The sequence below is a fragment of the Haliotis cracherodii genome, unplaced genomic scaffold (assembly GCF_022045235.1).
Source record: "Haliotis cracherodii isolate W230 unplaced genomic scaffold, xgHalCrac1.p SCAF_3, whole genome shotgun sequence".
Lineage (NCBI taxonomy): Eukaryota > Metazoa > Mollusca > Gastropoda > Lepetellida > Haliotidae > Haliotis > Haliotis cracherodii.
Genome location: NW_027266286.1, coordinates 20,041,894 through 20,063,481, shown reverse-complemented (window position 1 = coordinate 20,063,481; position 21,588 = coordinate 20,041,894). Strand labels below are relative to the sequence as shown.

Below are 21,588 nucleotides of genomic sequence, written 5' to 3'. Positions count from 1 at the left end.
TTATGTGCGTGGCAGTGCAAAACATAAACTAGAATCACTGACGGAAAACAAGGCAGTGTTCGGCGAGTAAAGTGAACACTACGTGTTGGGTCGATCTCCACATTCAGCTGATGTCGGCTCTTATGGCTTGTTCAGCATCAGCACTTTGTCACTGTGTTGTAAGCAGCTAACGTTCAGCTCCTTTAAGAAGAAATCACATTTGTGCAGTAAGGGTCTGGGCCAATAGATCATGGTTTCATTTGGACAAAATGTTGAAAATGGTGATGTCCGCGTCAATATATTTAAGTAATTAGTTTGGTTGTATCGGATCCGTCTGGGGGTTGTATTTCAGGCATCTTTGTCTGTCTGATCGGCAGCACCACACACAGACGAGGGGGTTGATTGCCGGCTGTAACGGTACATGACACGGCTATTAAGAGTAACACTGCGAAGAAAATAAATTGAAACTATTTTACTTTGAAATTCTCTCCTCTGTGTTTGTGTCGGTGCCACTGGTGGGGCAGGATACGCTCAACTTTTCGCGAAGACGTGGTATCATTACAATTTGATAGATATTTTTAAAAACATGCTTATGATATAGTCGGAATCAGACAATGAACTACAATGCTTTTCAGTAGCGATTTCTTGCGATTATGGAAAGGACTTTGTCGCTGTTATTTACAAAGAAATGTCTGTATGGTGGTATATAGATGTATAAATCTGCAGGATATTGGAAATTTCAACGATAAAGAGTTGATCTTTTGAAAGAATAACATAACACTATGTTTTGAGGGAAAAGATGAGATCTTCATTTGGTGCTGAGAGTGAGTGAGTGATTTGGGTGTAAACGCCGCTTTGGACAGTATTCCATTTTTTATATCGGCGTGCACGCTTAATGGTGGAAGAAAGCCCGAGGTGATGCAGGTCTTAGACATGTACTATTTTGGTGAAACCAACGATCATGGGTATGGTGCTTACAAACCTAGAAATATAATCAGGTCGAACCGGGATTCGACCCCACGACCATAAGTGTCTGGCTCACCCAAGAGGCGCAAATCTACACAGCGAATTGCGGCGCCTTAGACGAGTTGGCCACCCGTGCCCCCTTGTTTAGAGGACTACATCATTTATGAATTTCAGAATAAATATGTTGTACACATCATTAAACTGATTTGTGAACGAAAATTTCCCATTGATTACGTCATATACGACAAATAAAAGTTTTTATTCATATCAATGAAATAAACGACGATTAAAATAATCACTGTGGCCTGCCTCGCTTTGGGCTTTCTTCCAACATGAAGCGGACGCGCCGAAATATGATCACTATTAAAAAAAAGGCGTTAAGCCAAACTCCCACCCCCACTCCCACCCCCACTCCCACTTATAGGTAAACCGCGCCGGATAAAGACAGACTGTTCGTTTGTGCACAGCAGACAGTCCTACATCCCGCTGTGTTAACTTAGTTCAAACTTGTCTCTATGTGAACTATTTTTACCCATCGTTAAGCAATCTACTACATCATAGTCAAGCACAGAGCGTTCTTTAAGTGACTAACAGTACTCATTGGACATTGTGTCGATCAGAGTAATTGAAGAATACGGTTGCGCCTCTGAATAGCAAGTCTTCCAAATATTTTCTTCTTCTGAACTTGGTAGTTAGGCTGGGGCATGAACCCCTCTTTCGTCCCACACATCTTGTGATGAAGATTACACACATTAACCTTCTGACGATGGCTTGGCGGCGGTTGGCACATTAACGACACGGGCTTCATAAACTGGGGCTTATTATAGTGGCTGCGATTCGTAAATATCTCCCGAAATGATTGTAGTGCGTTTGTGAGGAGGGAAATCGGTTCAGGATTGAAAAGATGTTTATTACAAAACTTTCCCTTGAGGATTTGATTGTGTAATGTCACGGAATAAGACAAATCGTCGTCACGACTGAAGTAGCGTCTGTGCGCACAATGTAACGGGCGTCAGCTGAATTGATTAGTGGCCTGACAACCGTTCCATTGAACATTTGCTTTTAACTGTACACTAAAAACAGAGAGTGTTTTCCAGATTTAGGGTTACGCTTCATTACAGCTCAATTTACACAAATATACCTAATTCTTTCTGAATTACTTTCCTAACTACAATTATTAAAATTCATTATATGACAAAACATTACATATTCATTTTATATTATTTTTGCATTTTTACATATTTAGTTTGTTGATTAAGATATTTTATATTTTCCTACACATTTGTTAAAGTATATATGATCATGTGAGTTAGGGGGTTCGGGTAGCCTAATGGTTAAAGCGTTCGCTCGTCACGCCGAAAACGCGAGTTCTAATCCCGACATGGGTACAATGTGTGTAGCCCATTTCTGGTGTCCCCCTCCGTGATATTGCTGGAATATTGCTAAAAGCGGCGTAAAACCATACTCACTCACTCATGTGAATTACTAAAGTCGTAAGTTAAAAACTAGTGCCATTGTATATAATTTTCTTTTTTGCAAATGTGGAGGGAAATGTAAAGTGACACTGGTGATTGTCTCGTTGGCATCGTCGTTAGAATGAAAGGATGCCTCGTTTTAGAATGTAAAAAAAACAAGGTATCATTTGCATAACAGCATTATGAAATAATGTCACTTAGCTCTCACGTTAGCTGCTTTTATCTCACTGGTTATATGTTTCAAATATCACCATGAAGTATCCCCTAGAGGAAAAAAATATGATAATTTCTTTTCGTCAAGGAAAAACAGGTTATTCCTTCGTTAAACTTTCTGAGCCGATGTCGTTTACATTAAAATATTGTCCTTCTTTCACATTTTTTCAATTTCTTTTGAAGAAAAAATACTCCAGTCGACCAAGAATGATATTAGTCTTGTCACGAACTCGTTCCAAGGCATTTTCTTTGAAAATTGAAATTGCTTTTCCCATACCTTTCACTTGTCCAATATAAACTGTTTAATGCCGCGCTCGGAACAAAATCCTTGCTGTCAATTGGATTAAAACGACAGATTGTTTAGGTATTAGAGGGCTTTTGCAAACAGTATTTGCAAGTTTCCAATTACAAACATATACCTTGGAAAATGACAGTCTTATAATATGTCAATTGACCTTTGTGGTGATCCACTTAACTTTCTATTTAATTATACTTGGAGAAGATCAGAGAATTGTACTCCTACACCAGCGTCCACCAGGCTGTCCTGAGAGGGTTCTATTGGACTAGAGTGTGGGAGCTTGCCAGAATCTTATTGAAGAAGGCCTTCCTATAACGCGTTCAGTCCTCCATTGACTTTAGTGGGGAAATGACATTGACATGAAACTCTCGACTGGTATTTACTATGCCCTAGCGAAACTAGGAGGGCACTTAAAATTAGCCAAAAGATCGAAACGGGGAATAAAATGCTTAAAAATGGAAATTAAGATGTTAAGGAGAATAAGAAAAACATCCTGCGATTTCCCATTAGTTGAGAGACAATATTGTCATCCTTGTGTTCCAAGTTCCCGCACTTCATTTCTTTTCCGGCATTCTATAGAGGATTCCGATTTGAAAGCCTTCGGCGAGCATAAGTGAAGCTTTTAGGGCATAATTACTTCAACATTATTAGTTTCTTGCTCAAATGGTCCAGGACACGTTTAGCAAACATTGGCAATGCGAGTTTAAACTTCGTAGATGCGTTTTCCCCATTTAAACATATCCTTTTGAGCATTTAGTAATGTCATTTCGGTACAGTAATATTACAACAAAGGTCATTGCTCTTCGAAGAATGGTTATCTTTATTTAGCCACATCCTATCGCCAATTACATCAAACTTGACCGTTCCTCAAGGAACGTGTTCTTTGTTCAGGTAAATTGAGGCCCTGATGCCTCTTATACCTGTATGGAACCAATGAGATATGTACCACGCATTTAAACACCATTTATGGTTATCATGCAGAATACATAGAGCAATTTGTTTCATGGTATATAATAATACATGTAAACTAAGGTATACGAAAATAATTCATTATGGTCGCAGGGGTAACCTAACCATTATATTGATATTGAGATTCGTTTACACCTATGTATTTTCGGTTTCCTTGTAACAGGTACCTTGTCAGGGTTGCCATACAGCTACCACCTGGTGCCCTTTGAAGTTCTTGTGTTTTGCCATTTTGCCTTTTACGCGTAATGGAATCTTTTTCGACAGATATTCGAGACTCATTGTTATCTGGCTTTGATGTTTTATATTTCTACTTTTGTAGTTTACATTTCTGCGGGGCTTGAAATGTGTCAGATATATAGATTACAAAAGTAATATATGCATTGGGTTTCACACATTTTCGTCACACTTATCCATATATCAATAAGACAATTTACGGCAAAAACGTCTTTAATTATTCTAAAAGCATTATTAGAAGGAACAATTTTTTTTCAACTTCACCCAAATATTCAGCTGTTATGCTTTCAAAGGAATAATCCCATTACTTAAACATTCTGACGGGCAAAACCTACAACCTTTACCGTTAGTTGAACTGTGTTGATTCACCCTTTCTCGTTTTGTTTCAGGCAATGGAAAAAGGTCGGACCCAAGCATCGCCCAGACAATAGATACCCAGAAACAGAGCAACTTGTTAAGGCAGCTTCTTTTACGTGAACGGTTTCCTCCCTCCGTTGGCTTAGATATGAACGAAGAACAGGATCGAGATGAGTCCGACTTAAACAGTTTTCAGGATGACTTACCACAGAGACCCTCCGCGGAGAGACAGAGCGATATTGATAGACTTAACATCATGTTGAGGACTTTGGTAGGTGTTTGATAGTCTGAACCTGGTTCACACATGTATACATGTATTGGTGTCACAGCTTGTGGTTTGTACTCCGACGTTTGGATGGAATACCTATATAGGTGATTCTATGAGGTTTGTAGGTGTTGTATATATGTAGATGAAGTCGGACTCGTAAAAAGACGACCCAACTATTGATTATTTATCTCCTTTTCGTTTCGTCTACTTTTTTGCACCGTGTCAGTTCTATTTTTGTGATATAGTGAGTGAATGTTACTTTTAGCCGCAGTCAGCAATACTCAAGTAATAGCATGGCGACCTGTGAGTAACCGGGTCTAGAATTGATATACCAGTGGTTGATAGCATGAACAACGACCCTCACCCTCAAGGCATCCGGTCCATTACGTACCGTACACATATACAAGATAAATATCATGCATGCAATGCCCCATTAGTATTTTGCAACATCAAGCTTATTTTCACAAAAAAAGTTATTAGAGCCAGGGATTTTTGAAACTTTATATAGAAATAGGCATAGATAAAGTTATGCAGTTAGTGGACATCAGAGAAATTAACACCTCAAATTCAGAGTTTTCTTTTGTGTGTTTATCATACACCATTTACACGTTATTTTCCTCTATAAGGTTCACATTTGTGGCAGGACGGGCATTAAATAGTCTACTATTGGAGCCCGGAATCCCAAAGAGGGACCCACCTTCTGGACCACGTTCTATTTTTTTCAATTTAAACGTGCTGGTTATGACAAGTTTGTTCCGTTTTCAGGCAAATTGATTCGGGTATCGGGAAAACACCACACGACATAATAATCATGCATTATATTAAACCTTAAAAAATATTGATATGTTATATCAGCAAGAGCGTACCGTTGTACTAAAGTGTTCCGATTATAAGCCTTGGTTAACAGTACCATTGGGTTTTCACCCAAGTTGTAAAGGTCTAAGACGAAACACCTGGTATCATGAGTTTCGGGGTTCCATGCATCTAATTTTCAACACAAGTTTGCCTTTTACGCTCAATGACTCTGATTCGGCGGGTTATAGAGACTAATTATTCTCTGACTTTGACGTTATATATTCCTCTCCAATTATGCTGACTCGCCATGATATAAGTGAAATACTGCTCGTGGAAGTGTGAAGTAATGACGTGTAAATTAGTCAAGATGGTGACAATGTCTTCATGGCGTGGGTTGACCCGTTGACTTGCTCCTTGAGGTATAATATCGGACGTGTGACACATTTTATCTGGTGTCGACTCATTTGGGTGTCGTTGAGGCTGAGTAGGTAGTTAATGTCCCCGAGTGGACCGTCCCCTAATGTTTACAAACATGTTAATAAGTCTAATGTTGACAGTCAGAGTCATGTATGGTTTTACATTATGTGACGTGAACACAGCTCGAGGAACAACAGGAATTATTTCGCGACCAACATTCTGTTGGTGTTAACGGATGTTAGATTACCTAATTATAGCCGGTCTTCGAGAAAACAGATGAAATCTTTTCGCAAAGAGGCTATTGTTGAATGAGTGTTAATTTGATTCAATCGATTGTGGCTGAAAATTGTCAAAACCTGCACTTGTAATAGCATTCCAATCGGTGGTGTTTGCATCTGTCGAGTCCAGTGTTTACAGTGTGCACTTGGGTGCTTCCATGGCAAACAAAAGAACATATTGCTGTTCATTATGAAGGATTGTGTTCTAGAAGGTTTTGTTTAAGCAGAATACACTCTGGGCTACAGTAGAACCCCCTTAACAGGGGCATGGCGCGTGTAATATTATTATTATTATTATTATTATTATTATTATTATTATTCCATTTTTTTAAATTATAACATTCGGATGTCTGAATTTGACCCGTACCTCTGTACCATTCTGACGAAAACATTCTATCCATATGGTACTTAGCTTAATTCTGTTTTAAACAAATGTATGACAGACAGTGTTATTTGGTATTGACATCACCTCTCTGCAATGAAAACGCATCCAAGTATGTCATCACCACAAAAGAATATATGTATTTGCAATAAAAGCGACAAAACTATGTCCACAATAAATACGAACTTAAATGCCGATTCAGACAGTATCACGAGCATGTGATTGTGAACCACTATCAAATAGTGACGATACCAGGTTTTCGCGAAAAGTAGAGGGTATCCTGCCCCACCGGACGCACCCGCCACTAACACATGCAAAGGCAAGTCAATAGTTCACCCGAAAAATCATAATGGTATACGTCAAAATAGGGAATTGCATCGGACATAATTTTTGTCACTTGTGCGTCAAACTCGGAAATGTACTCCACATGTCTACCTAAAACCTCTACCTACCAAGAGTCGTATGACGTTCGTTGGTAGAAAGAGCATGCGCGATACGGTAACATGTGATGCCAGTCATGTTACCAACACAGTACCCTGTGACCCCAGTCATGTTACCAACACGGTAACCCGTGACCCAAGTCATGTTACCAACACAGTACCCTGTGACCCCAGTCATGTTACCAACACGGTAACCTGTGACCCCAGTCATGTTACCAACACGGTACCCGGTGACCCCAGTCATGTTACCAACAGGGTACCCTGTGACCCCAGTCATGTTACCAACACGGTAACCTGTGACCCCAGTCATGTTACCAACACGGTACCCTGTGACCCCAGTCATGTTACCAACACGGTACCCTGTGATCCCAGTCATGTTACCAACACGGTACCCTGTGACCCCAGTCATGTTACCAACACGGTACCCTGTGACCCCAGTCATGTTACCAACATGGTACCCTGTGACCCCAGTCATGTTACCAACATGGTACCCTGTGACCCCAGTCATGTTATCAATACAGTGCTGCGTGAGGTGTTAAGCCCCAATAAGACCATTGAAATTCGATTAAAAAAATGATATTTTCGAATGTATGTTACATTTCTTGAATGAAGTTGGATTATGTTACTTTGGACGCGACAGAATGGCGATAACCGACTTGAATAATTGTATGCTAATTGAAATGTGCTTGCATATGTGTAATAGCCAGTAGCCATCACGCCATGCACCCATTTGCTAATTATTGTGGTAAAATGTTTGACTCTCACGACTGAAATTATACACTCACTGTTGATAATGCAGTAACTCGTAAGAAATAATAAAAAATATATATATGTGTCTCTGTACTGATACTTGAACTCATTCTATTAACAACATAACCTATGCTGGGTTAAAAAGACATTAAGTCCATTGTGCGATTCCAATTATATCATAAGCATATGTTTATTAATCCCTGTCATTTATTGATAATACTACAGTAAACTACGGTTACAGGTGAGGTGAAATGAGGTTTAACGTCGCGTCCAAGATTATTGCACTTATATAGCGACGTGAAGGCACGTGTGTGTGTGGCTGCTTGTACTAGTCCGGACTGATGCCGATTTATAGTGCTAGCTCACTGAGATACCATGCCGCAGTTTAACATGAATACCCCACTCAGACACAGTATACTGACTCCGAGCCGACCAGTACCTGTTTAAGACCCTTAATGCCAAGCGCCAGACAGGGTAACAACAATTACCATCTTTTAACGTATTTTGGTATGACGCGGTCGGGGATCGAACTCCGGGCCTTCCGCTCCCCGGGCAGACTCTCTACCTATAGACCACGGAGGCGGTCAAACTACGGTTACAACGAACACAAAGGGACCACTAATATATATATATACACACACACTCATATATATATGTATATCATATTTACAACAAATATACCCCTTATACCCCACCACGAGCTCAATCGAACAGCTGTTTTCAATCAGTTTGAATTTGTTTTAATTCTCTTTCAATGTCATATTAAGACATGTCGGTAAGATAAATTCGTTTTTGCAGGGTCACTCCGGGTACATACGCTTTTATACGTCTCTCTTTGGGCTTTCTAATATTCGCAAGGGTCACCCAAGCGCCGCCTTTGCAATAATTCAGACCTTGTATTTGTTTTCGTGTGGTCAACGAGTGAACTTCGTATGACAATATTCCACTCATATTACAGCAAGGGCCACAGGTACTGGGCATAAGGCATACTACCCACTGGGGGAAAATAACTCGGGACTTCTTGTGACGAGAGAACTCTCTTCCAGCTAATCTACCCCAAGGCGCCGTGATTGTCTTGATAGCTGTTGGGAGTCATATGGTCAATAGATAGTTCACCGTTAACAACCCTGAGATGCCAATATCCTCTGTTCTGTGTTTGTTAAACAGTATGGCCAGTCGATATTCGGTTTTAAGCGTCTATGTTTCATAAACTGACTACATTACTGGTCTAAAACGTTCCTGTTTATCCAGCTAATGATCTGAATGCAATGGAAACTAAACAAACATGGCAGGATGTAGTGGGATTGTCTATACTCTGCCATATCTGTAAATCAAAGCTTAAAGAAAACCTTCCTGTAGAATTACAAAAGCAATTTCTCCTATTTTGGGATTTTGAAAGTGATTATTGAGTATCTTTGAAAGGCCAAGTTTATTAAGATCCAAACGGAAGTATGATTTTAATCTACAACATAACAGTTCAAAGAAGTCACATGTTGTTATAAGAAGGATCTATTTACTTCGCACAAAATGTCTTCTATATTGAATTGATTTTAAGATACAAAACACACACTGCAATGCTATCTTAGACATAATGTCAACAGTGTTACGTTTATAGGGTTACACGTTCTAAACGCTTTCGTCTAAATGTCAGTCAAAGCTTTATTGAGTAGATACCTAAGGGTGAGGCATATTATGAAGACACAATAGAAAGTCGCTATAGAGTACACCGTTTTTACAAATACGAATAGGTTTTACAGATGTGGGGAATCGAACCCTGACCACCAGGCGTGACGAGTCAACGCTTAAGTCATTAGATCAAAGTTGACCCAAGACAAGATACAAATGTTTAGACTGACCATACATATAGGTATATCAGAGCTAATCGAGAAGATAGTGGAGAGTAAGCTTGGATTAATGGAAAAGCAGGTAGCTTATGATAGTGATTCATAAACGCATGCTCATTTTATAGTCGGAGTTTAACAATCGGGTTGTGTCGCTTTCATTGTAAGGTGGCTTATCGGGTAGAAAGTAGAGTGTGTTTGTTTGTTTGTTGTTTAACGCCACACTCAGCAATATCCCAGCTATAAGACGGCGGTCTGTAAGTAATCGAGTCTGGACCAGACAATCCAGTGATTGACAGCATGAGCATCGATCCACGAAATTGGGATCGATGACATACATCAACCAAGTCAGCGAGCCTGACCATCCGATCCCGTTAGTAGCCTGTTACGACAAGCGTAGTCGCCTTTTACGGCAGAGCAGAGAGTGAGTTTGGATCACTGATATACAACGTGGTTTACCATAAGGGTAGTAGACAGTGAGCTTGGATCACTGGTATAGTACATGGTTTACCATATGGATTGTAAACAGTGAGATAGGATCATTGGTATAGAACGTGGTTTACCATATAGGTAGTACACAGTGAGCTGGGATCAATGGTATTGAAAGTGGTTTACCTTGTGGGTACGAGACAGTCAGATGCGTTCGCTGGAAAAGAACGTGGTTTATCATAGAGACTGGAGACAGTGAGCGGGATCGCAGGTATTAAACGTGGTTTACCATATGGGATGTAGACAGTGAGCTGGGTACAGAACGTGGTTTACAATGTGGATAGTCGACAGTTAACTTGGATCACTGGTATTGAACGTGGTTTACCATATGGAAAGTAGACAGTGAGCTGGAATCGCTTTTTAGAACGTGGTTTACCACATTGAGAGTAGACAGTCAGCGGGGATCGCTGGTATGGAACGTGGTTTACCATATGGGTAGTAGACAATTAGCTGGGATCACTTATAGAGTGAGTGAGTGAGTGAGTATGGTTTTACGACGCTTTTAGCAATATTCCAGCAATATCACGGCGGGGGACACCAGAAATGGGCTTCACACATTGTACCCATGTCGGGAATCGAACCCGGGTCTTCGGCATGACGAGCGAACGCTTTAACTACTAGGCTATCCGACCGCCCCTCACTGGTATAGAACGTGGTGTACCTCATGAATAGTAGACAGTAAGCTTGCATCCCTGGCATCGCTGGTATTGAACGTGGTTTTCCGCGTGGATTGTCGGCAGTGAGCTGGGGTGGCTCGTAAAGAACGTGGTTTACAATGTGGATAGTAGACCATGAGCTTGGATCGCTGTTATAGAACGTGGTTTGCCATATGGATTGTTAACAGTGCGCTAGGTTCGCTAGTATTGAACGTGGTTCAACATATTGATAGTGGACAGTGAGCTAGGGTCGCTTGTATAGAACGTGGTTTACAATATGTGTACTAGACAGTCAGCTGGGATCACTGGTATTAAACGTGGTTTACCATATGGATTGTAAACAGTGAGCTGGGATCGCTGGTATAGAACGTGCTTTACCTTGCGGGTAGGAGATAGTGAGATGGGATCGCTGGTATAGAACGTGGCTTACCACATGGATAGTAGACAGTGAGTTGGGACCGCTGGTATAGAACGTGATTTACTTTATTGCTTGTTGACAGTGAGCTGGGATTGCTGGAATAGTACGTGGTTTACCATATGGATAGTAGACAGTGAGCTGGGATAGCTGGTATAGAACGTGGTTAACGATATGGATTGTAGACAGTGAGCTGGGACCGCTGGTGTAGAACGTGGTTTACAATGTGGATAGTAACCTGTGAGCTGTGATCGCTGGCATAGAACATAGTTTACCATATGGGAAGTAGACTGTGAGCTGGGATCACTGGTATAGGACGTTGTTTACAATATGGACAGTGATCTCGGATCGCTGGTATAGAACGTGGTTTTTCCATGTTGATTGTAGACAGTGAGCTGTGATCGCTGGTATAGAACGTGGTTTACCATATGGATTATAGACAGTGAGCTGTGATCGCTGGTATAGAAAGTGGTTTACCACACTGATGTAGACAGTGAGCTGGGATCGCTGGTACTACGTTCCGCATGTGGTAGATGATATATGTCACGAACCATGACCTTGTTGTTGAAAAGTCACATCGGAGCACAAAAATACAATTCACAAGCTTCACTTATTATTTATTACATTTCATCACACGTGGCTATCTTCACTGAAGTAAGCTGACGTCAAACATGTTTAGGACGTCAAAACACAATAGTATCCTAGCACCCTTAAAGCGGCATTCACACTTGCGTTAGTAGCTGTAGTTTTCCTTAGGGATATCAACGTAGCCAAAATAACACTGACGTGTCGAAATATGTCAAAAAAAGGCTTGACTACGTCGAACAACGTTTCTATATCAAAGCAGCGTTAGAAATTGGCACTAGTCCTGTAGACCTTACCAAACTGCCCAATAGTAAAGGTATCCTAAGGACTAGTAGAAATTGGCCCATTTTAAGGGTTTTGCTATATGTCATCATTATAAGGACTAGTGGACAAAAGCTGTTAGTTTCTAACCCTGCAAAGTGTTACCAGGGAAATGTCCGTCAAATTGCGGACAAGTACGTTGTACTAGAGTGATCAACTTTAAAGTACGAAAAGTGTGCCACACATTATCTACGTTTTCCTACGTTAAGCTACTTTAGACCGTACACATACTTAGTTCACTGTTTTAAAACGTTCTTTAACGTCAATAGGGTAAATGTAGTGTAGTGTAGTATAACCGGGTCATGTGAAGTTGAACGAAGTTAGACGGACGTGTGCCCCTACTAAGATGTAGTTTACCGTAGTGGTTCGTAGATATTTTATGCCATGATAACTACGATGTTCGTTACGTTTGGCTACAGCAGACTATGGTTATAACTACGGCAAACTACATCTAACTACATTAAACTCAGTTACTACTACGTTAACAAAAAAATGTCAGCTTACGTGGCATGCACAACAGATAAATCCCTAAGTACGTGTTTTTCACGTTAATGGCTACGTTATGAACACAGATAGCCACTGACAGCTACGATGAACTACGTATGGATACGTTACACTACGTAAGATTTGTCTACGCTTAAGTACGTTATTTAACGCAAGTGTGACTTAGGCTTAAGGTCCCTCCTGGTTGGTCAAACATGTTGATCTTAGGGCCAGTGATACACAACGTGGTCTACCAGGTAGATAGTTAAACTGATCACATAGAAAGTAAGAGAAGATTACTTTATGAGATATTACCAACAAAGACACATCTGATGTTTTAAACATTGTTATAACTATGCTGACTTTGATTTGCACACGAATAGGGAACGTTGTCACTTTAACGTAGTTGAACCGAGGTACTTAAGATATATATATAGGATACAATCAACAGGGCAGTCTTTACGGTGGAAAAACAAAGAGCCTTTTATAATCCTTGAAACTTGACTCAAGTAATGGAGATCTCCACGACTTGTAATGTGGACAGCTCACCTCGTTTTTTTAAACACAGCAGCCATAATGGGTGATTAAGATTTTTAAAACTCCTTAGTGAATGTAACACGTAAGAAGGGTTTGGATTTGCAACGTGGCAACGATGTCTACATGGTAGGCTTTAGTAGACCATTTTAGACTGCTTAGACTTTTGGTTCCAAGTTCCAAATGTGCCATCAGGAGCAATAAGATTAAGTTTGACGTTATGACAACGAGGGTGTCAGTGTAGAATTTGACGTTTTCGGTGTACATATCTCCCTTCTTTATTGGTGCTATGACTATTAAAGTTAAAAGCATGACTACGAGAATTTCAGATGACCCAGACTCACCTTTGGCATATATCAATCCTAGTTTTTTTTCTGCGTGCATTTAAACATTATACACTGTTGACATTAGCAGTTAGACCAAACCAGCACTCAGACCAAAATCAATTTTATGCCCTGGTCTCCCCTCGGCTAATAATTGATCTCCCATCAAATAATATGGAATACCAACCTTACTGATATTATTTTTTCCTTGCGATAATGCGCGTTTGTCAAACACAACATTGAGCAAGTTCTACACCGTCATCAATCATGTGTATACTCACTGATGGCTTAAGCTGTTTATTAAGTCGCAAAGACACACAGCTTAAGGCTTAATCTTGTTTGCGTTTCGGACCAAGGTTCGAGCGGATTAGTAACATTTCATAATTACATATCAATTTTTGCCCAGGGATCCTTATCTGTGATTCCCACCTAAACTGATGTTGTTAGTGACGAAGTGTCTTGTTTGATTCCCTGTTGGGAAGGCATCGCTGCTTCGTCTGCTTCTACACTATGAATCCATAGTGCATAGCAGATTCTAATAGGGTATTTATTTGATGTGCTGAGATGATTACTTGGGATAATACTACAGATGCCTTTGTTGGCAGGGGCTGTTCTTTTTAAAGATCACGTTGTCTTGATGGGGAGTTCTTAGGGAAGGAAGACAGCCTTTTTGGCTTGTGTGTTTAGCTTGTTGCTATGGTATAAATGAAGATTTCTTTTGTAGCATCATTTAATTATATGGATTTTTGAGTAGGAAACATTTCGATATGATCTACAGAATTATGGTCTATGAACTACAGATCATAATTGAAAACAGCAACGAACGTATTTGACTGAGTAATCTGGGATAGCTTTGATCGGTATTTCAGCTATAAAACGGCTTAAAGTGGAAGGAAATCATGTAGTGGTGAATGTTTTAGACGTTAACAAATATGCAATAGTATTTGTTAACAGGTCAAGAATCATAATCGGGGCGAATCTGGAATTCGAGATCAAAACCGGCGAATACTATCATTGTTAAAGGACTCAATACTGTACAGCGAAAACACCACCTAATACCGTACACACCACCTAATACCGAACACACCTCCTGATACCGTACACACCTCCTGATACCGAACACAGCTCCTGATACCGTACACACCTCCTAATACCGTACACAACTCCTCATACCAAACCTCCTGGTACCGTACGTTTGATTCCCTTGCCTTTCATTTCATGGATATTTGTCTTTTCTCATGGTATTTATTTACAAAAAACATTCATGTTTTATTTTTCCAATTCATTAGCAACTGAGTTTGTGAATGAGCATAAACAAGCCACGGTTCATTAACGCCGTTTCATGTTGTCTTTGTGTATATGTGGGATATCAATCCACATCAAAGGCATCGCACTCAAGGTCAACTGCCATCGAGAATGATAGCCCCGACGGAAATGTCCTATTTGTGATCATATCTGTGGAACCGTTCACGTCAGCGCTCAAACTGTCTCCCCTCAGCCCGAAGGATTCAGCTCACATGTCAGAAATATTGGCGCATCCCCCAAACCTCAGACAGAAGCTTGAAAGCTACCTTGTATGAAATACTATGTGTATGCCATAGAGGGAGAACAATTGTATTCTACTTGATACAAGCTGTTATGGTGGTGTATGTTCTATGTATGTAGAGCAGCCAATTCATAATGCCTTCGGTAGGACCGGACAAGTGCAACCGTTGTGGGTTTCGAATAGCTGTGTTATTGTATTTCACGATGCTTCGTGAGACTTGTGTACAATATACCAATATGTATTCAATTACTTAGCAATGTTATGTTATAATAAATTTAAACTGAACAGTTGTCATTTAAACTCCGTTCATTGAGTGAGCATGGGTTCGCTTTCATGTGCTATGCACAGTATTTCATTTCTATCAAAACGTTTTAACAACAGAGGCCGGAGACGTTTGCCGCTTTTATGTAAGAGCTGTTCAAGGTGGCGTTACACCCAACTGACAGACATACTCATCGCGATAATAACGAGTGTGTATGTCCTACTCGTTCACACATGAAAGATTGTGCCAGAGTTGTTATGATGTTTAATGCTATTAATTTTAGTTAAGATTACATAGGAAAAACTAGTTGTTCTACACACATATATTAAATCAATTTTTTAAATGTTTTTTTAACAGATGCTTCAAAGAAAGCTACGACTGGCCGCTGAGAGGCTTGCCTAGGGCCAGAATTTCGCCAACCAAGAGCACAGCGTCACGAAATCTCGGTCCGTTTCAAAAGCAAGTGCACTTTTTGAAAGAAAACGATGATGCCTATTAACAGCTGAAGTCGAACGGATTTGAAAATCAATACCCCATTTCATTATAACTACTCACCAGTAACAACCTGACAAGCCGAATCTTACAAACTTTAAAAGTCAGATTTGAACAATATTCCGTGACTGATTTTCGAACTCGACCATCATGCGAACTTTCAGAAAGGTTCATCAAGGGAAATTAGAATGTGCGTTTGATTTAATCATCAATTATTACAATATGAAAAGTCTCTAACATAGCTACACGTGTTCTCGCTGGGTATTCAAATGAGCGATCAAAGGATTCTCCAAGGAAGCGCCATTGACAAGACAGGATGAGTATGGCTAATGCCGGATATGAGGACACAATTACAACACGAAGAGGGGACCACCTATTTGATGTTGCAACATTCGTCATGTCATTTACCATCACAGAAAGATTTATGAACTATTTTCAGTTCGTTTCTTGACGTTATTACCTCCAGAGGTGGACATTTTGAACAAAACGGAACTGATACACAGGAAGATTGGCAATTCTAAACAACGTTTCCAGAAGGATACATTTGATTCGAAATCTTTTTCTTTAAAAGTTTTTATTCCCAAATCAGGGATCTGCATGTAAGAGCAAGTCATTGCAATATTGTTTTCCGTTTCTAAATTTAATAATCGAAGGAAAGATTGCATTGATAACAGAAGAATGGAAATATTGTAGTAATGCTGTTGTAGGTTGACACGATGTTATACTGCTTATATTCCATATAAAATATGAAACATTACATAGGTGTATGTGCATATTGTATAAAAATGGATTTTATTCATTGATCCAAAAGTTTGGAAGAGAAAGGAAATCTCAAGAAGCTGCTAACACAACAGAGACATGAGAGGAGAAGAAAGACTGTGCCTCCTCTCTTACATAAACTTTATTCATACTTAAAGGAATTCAGACACTACCTGCATGGCTCTCTTTGGTACAATGTTCCATTCCGATTCCAGAACTATTATTAATTCCTACCATTATGTATGACATACTGTAAAGAAATTCTATTGCCTTTGTTTCAAATGGTCACATGTGACTGCATATTCTGTATTCTCGCCTGTAAACATGTATTCAAGTGGCGATATCAGGGTAGAAGAAGTGGATATGTTATATGTCATTATACCCACGCTGTTCTTTGTGTAAAGGCTGCAGTGATGTGATATAGGTTTAACTGTCACTTGAATGACTGTTTATACATGTCCTTGTGGCAGATCGTGTATGGATAACGTTGAAAGATGAAATAAACAGTTCATCTATGAGACGGATCGAGCCATGTGACGTCATCTCTTGCATTTGTTTTTATTGTCTGATTGGAGAACGTGAATGTTATGACCGTGACTATTTAGTTACAGTCGTCATATTACTACGGTTGATTTTGTGACACATATGCCTTAGTCAAAGCCATGTGGAAGCCGTGAAATGAGTTCAGCGCTCCGACAGTAGGTTACATAACAGCATACCAGCTTAATTCGTGATACCGAAGCCCTAGACCTCTCAGGCGCCAAGCTGCCGAAGCGCGGTCACCTGTCCAAGGACTCACCATCACCTGATTTGTGACCTGTGCGCTTTGCATAAGACCACGTGCCGCCACACATGGCATAACATACATATTTAAATATACATACATATTTAATTATACACAGGCACATTTGAATGTAGAGTCGTGTGGTCGCATGTGGGTATAAAGTCACTTGGTGACATGTCAATATAGACATATGGAGGAAAATGCGAGTTTGTTTGTTGTTTAAAGCCGCACTCAGCAATATTCCAGATATATGACGGCGGTCTGTAAATAATCGAGTCTGGGTCAGACAATCCAGTGATTGACATCATGAGCATCGATCCACGCAATTGGGATCGATAATATGCATCAACCAAGTCAGCGAGCCGCACCACCCGAATCCGTTAGTCGCCTCTAGATCTTACGACAAGCATAGTCGCCTTTTACAGGAAGAATGGGTTACTGAATACCTATTCTACCCTGAATCTTCACGGGTCGCTTGGCTTTGGAGCTGACAGAACAAGTGTATACGGAATTCGAACCCACAAACAGGTTTACCCGATAAAACCAGCAGAGAATAACAAAACTATCGCATATAAGATTTTAAATAGAAATAACCACGAAATTACAACAACAAACAATTACAAAACAATACACAATCCCCATAAAGCAATGATTAAAACCCGCAACATTGTCATTGGAAACCGCGTTCAAACCGAGTGTGTGGCAATTTGGTTTGTTGCAGTCTGCGTGACTGTCAGTGTTTGGTTCCGGTGAAAATGTGGCTGGTTTTAATCAACAGTCGTAGCAACAAACGAGAAAAACGTCTTACCCCGTACACAAGCACACGCAGTCATTCTCGTAATACCACTGACGGTGTACGGCATTAGCGAGATGAGATAAACATGCCGTTCCCTACCGGTCAACGGTTAAGTGAATATTGATCACAAAACACTCTTTCCTTTCAGGGGTGTTTGATCCTTGGTCCACAGGAAGATTCAGGCACCGTAAGTGGTGTGTAGTGTAGGTGAAACAACTAGTTGTTTAGGGGCTCCTTTATTTAGGATATGGTGATTATGGGTTTGAATCTCAGATTCGCCCTGATAATTATAATCCTTGCTTTCTTTGGTCATACCAGTGCTCGTGACTACGTGATATAACGGAGACAATGTTCAAAGCGGCAATAAAATAAACTCACTCACTAACCCATCCATTACTGTTAAAAGCTTCATATTCAACGTTCTTGATCGCTCATGACCATCGTTTATATAATCGGGGCGGTATGGTAGCTTGATGTTTAAAGCTCTTGCTTGTCACATCTATTCAACTGTTCGATTCCTCTCATGGGTACACATGTGAAGCTCGTTCGTGTGTACCCCGCCTTAATATTGCTGGAATAACGGTAAAAGCGTCATCCACCGACCCACCTTTACCACTGTCGTCTTCCCCGTGCCTTTCGCCACCCCTCGACCTCTTTCCAATCGAAAGTATGGAATCCTGGAAGAGACATTGTCGCCCTCACAAAAACAAACAAAAAGTGTTAAAATTAACCAAAGCGCGACAATGCGACAACGCGACATTTTGGCCATGTGTGCCATTGTCGGGTTTAGAATAACATTTTTTTATTTTACCAAAAGGTGACAGTGCGACAACGCAACCTTTAATCAAGCTTTGGCTAATTTTGACACTTTTCGCTTGTATTTGTAAGGGCGACAATGCGACAACACGACAATGTTCATTCAGTCTAGATTTCCATATGGAAGTGAACACTATCTACGCAGGCAGTTAGACATTTGTGCTGATATCAGTGTGTGTTTGTGTGTGTTTGTGTGTGTGTGTATGTGTGTGTGTGTGTGATTTTTAACGACGCACCCAGCAATATTCCAGTTAAGCGCCAACGGCATGTAAATAATCGTAACTGGACCAGACAGGCCAGTGATTGATATTGTGAGTATCAATACACGCCGTCGGGGAACTATGACACAAAATCAACCCAAGCTACAACAAGCACAGAATGAACAATTCTCAACCTATTGTATGACGATGCATATGCAGATATGTTAGTTTCTTTGTTCTTGGGCGCCACACTCAACAATATTAATATCACTGCTTTATCACGGCGGCCTTATATAATCGAATCTAGACCAGTCAATCCAGTGGTTGATATTATTAGCAAGTCTCTGAGCCTCACCACCCGATCGATGTACATGTATTCGCATCGTATGACGAGAGCCAGACGTTGGCGCATGATAGGAGGCGCATGTGAATATTTAATCAGGAATACCTAATGGGTTATTATGATGTGATAAAGGCGTTTAATGTCAGTGCCGATAATAAGCTTAGCAACTGTGAGGTTAACTTCATGATCATGTAGCATGAGGGTGTATAACATCGTAATGGGGCATGCAAGTAAGAAGAGTAATATACCCATGTTGGTTATAAACTGTGTAGCCGAACGTGATTGCTATCTGGGCAATGCAGAACATGTATAAAATCACTGTCACGGACTCATGTAGGCGCTTGATAGAAGGTAATAGGCTATTTATAATGCGCATATTTCCACACAACTCAGGGGCATGCTCAAAGTGAGTGAGTGAGTGAGTTGGGTTTAACGCCGCTTTTAACAGTATTCGAGTTATATCACGGCGTGTCAGCTTAATGTGGGAGGAAAGCCCGAAGTGATGCAGACGTTTGGCACTTCGGTGAAACCCACGAGCACGGGTACGGTGCTGACAGACCTAGAATAATAATCGGGGTGAACCGGGATTCGAACTAACAACCATAGGTTTCTGGCGTGCCCAAGGGACGCAACTTTGCACAGCGAATCGCGTTTCGGTGTAGATCCTAACACCTTTATCAAGCAATAGATAATCTATTGCTTGATAAAGGTGTTAGGATCTACACCGAAACGTCGCACTAATTGTAATAAAGAAGTTGTTAATCCATAGAACTCGTCTTACTTCATCACTCCAACTTCTAAATGCCACTGAAAGAAGGCATGTTAATATTGTTTGTTTGTTGTTTAACGCCGCACCCAGGAATATTCCAGCTATATGACGTCTGTCTGTAAATAATCCAGTCTAGACCAGACAATCCAGTGATTGTGATCATGAGAAACGATCCACGCAATTGGGATACGATGACTTGCAACAACTAAGTCAGCGAGCCTGACCACCCGATCCCGTTAGTCGCCTCTTACGACAAACATAATCGCCTTTTACGGCAAGCATAGGTTGCGGAAAACATATTCTACCCCGGATCTTCACGGGTCTGTTTGTATCATGTAGGCACAGCCCATGTGAGTATAGTTGAGATATAACGGCACATGTTAGTATAGAATGCTAGGTTAGAGTCATATTGGCATCCGTGAGTTGAGAGATATGTAAGCAAATATTTGCATAGTGTCGTGTAGAACCCAATTCACTCACAATAGAGCCATATCGGCACAATGCAATATAGCATTGTTTTAGACACATGCAAGCCACAAGTCACGTAGACACACGTAAGTTTAGCATGTGGAGGCATAGATGTCAAAGAGCCACAGTAAGTTTGTTATTATTCATACATGATACAATTTCATACAAGAAGGCAACCATTCGCTTCTTGGTCGACAAAGGGTTCTACCAGTCTCACCATACAACATGTATGATGAAGTACTTAAATGGAGTATACACCAAAGAAACATTTTACGTTACTCAAATCCCACGCTTTACAACCATACATTGCTATAGGTCCTATCATAGGACAAAAGGTCAAAAGCTGTAAATAAACATTCTATTTGAATTGTTGGATAGGCATTACGTAGAAACTTAGTCCACATGCGCCACCACCAGCCATCAATCAACAGAGATCATACTTTATGGAGCGTCTTGCTTCCAACGTGATGGCTGTTCAGTGGCGGCGCTGTTACGAAACAGTCCAAGGGGAGTAAAATAGGTTTAGTGTCTGAGGCACATATGCTTCAATGGTCTTTAGCAGTTTTCGAAAGTGGTCAGTTGTCTCAGCTGTGTTTTAATGGAGACAGAGAAGGATCTATCGCGCTGTTTTTCTTCTGGTCTCTGGAACCTTTAGATTCATCTGATCGGCTGAACGTCGAGTGCGGCACAGCTTCTGTTCTGACAGTAGGCTCTTGATGTAGTTTGATAGTCTTGATGTAGCTTGATTAGCTCGTTTTGTGATTTGTACGTGATGGTCAGGAGTTTGAATTTTAGACTTTGTTTGATGGGATGACAATGGAGACTCCTCAGAGGTGGTGTCATGTGATGAGGTGACTCAGGCCTGGTGATGATGCGTGCATTACT

General features: G+C 40.5%; 1 protein-coding gene across 1 annotated transcript in view; it reads left to right on the top strand.

The window, feature by feature from the left end:
• LOC139474077 (uncharacterized) overlaps positions 1-17,060 on the top strand; it is a 63,816-nt gene extending 46,756 nt beyond the window's left edge. The window contains exons 3-4 of the mRNA XM_071256938.1: positions 4,524-4,762; positions 15,634-17,060. Coding sequence (XP_071113039.1) covers positions 4,524-4,762; positions 15,634-15,678 — 284 coding nt within the window. The 3' untranslated portion in view covers positions 15,679-17,060. The remainder of the gene's footprint in view (positions 1-4,523; positions 4,763-15,633) is intronic.
• Positions 17,061-21,588: the final 4,528 nt, after the last annotated feature.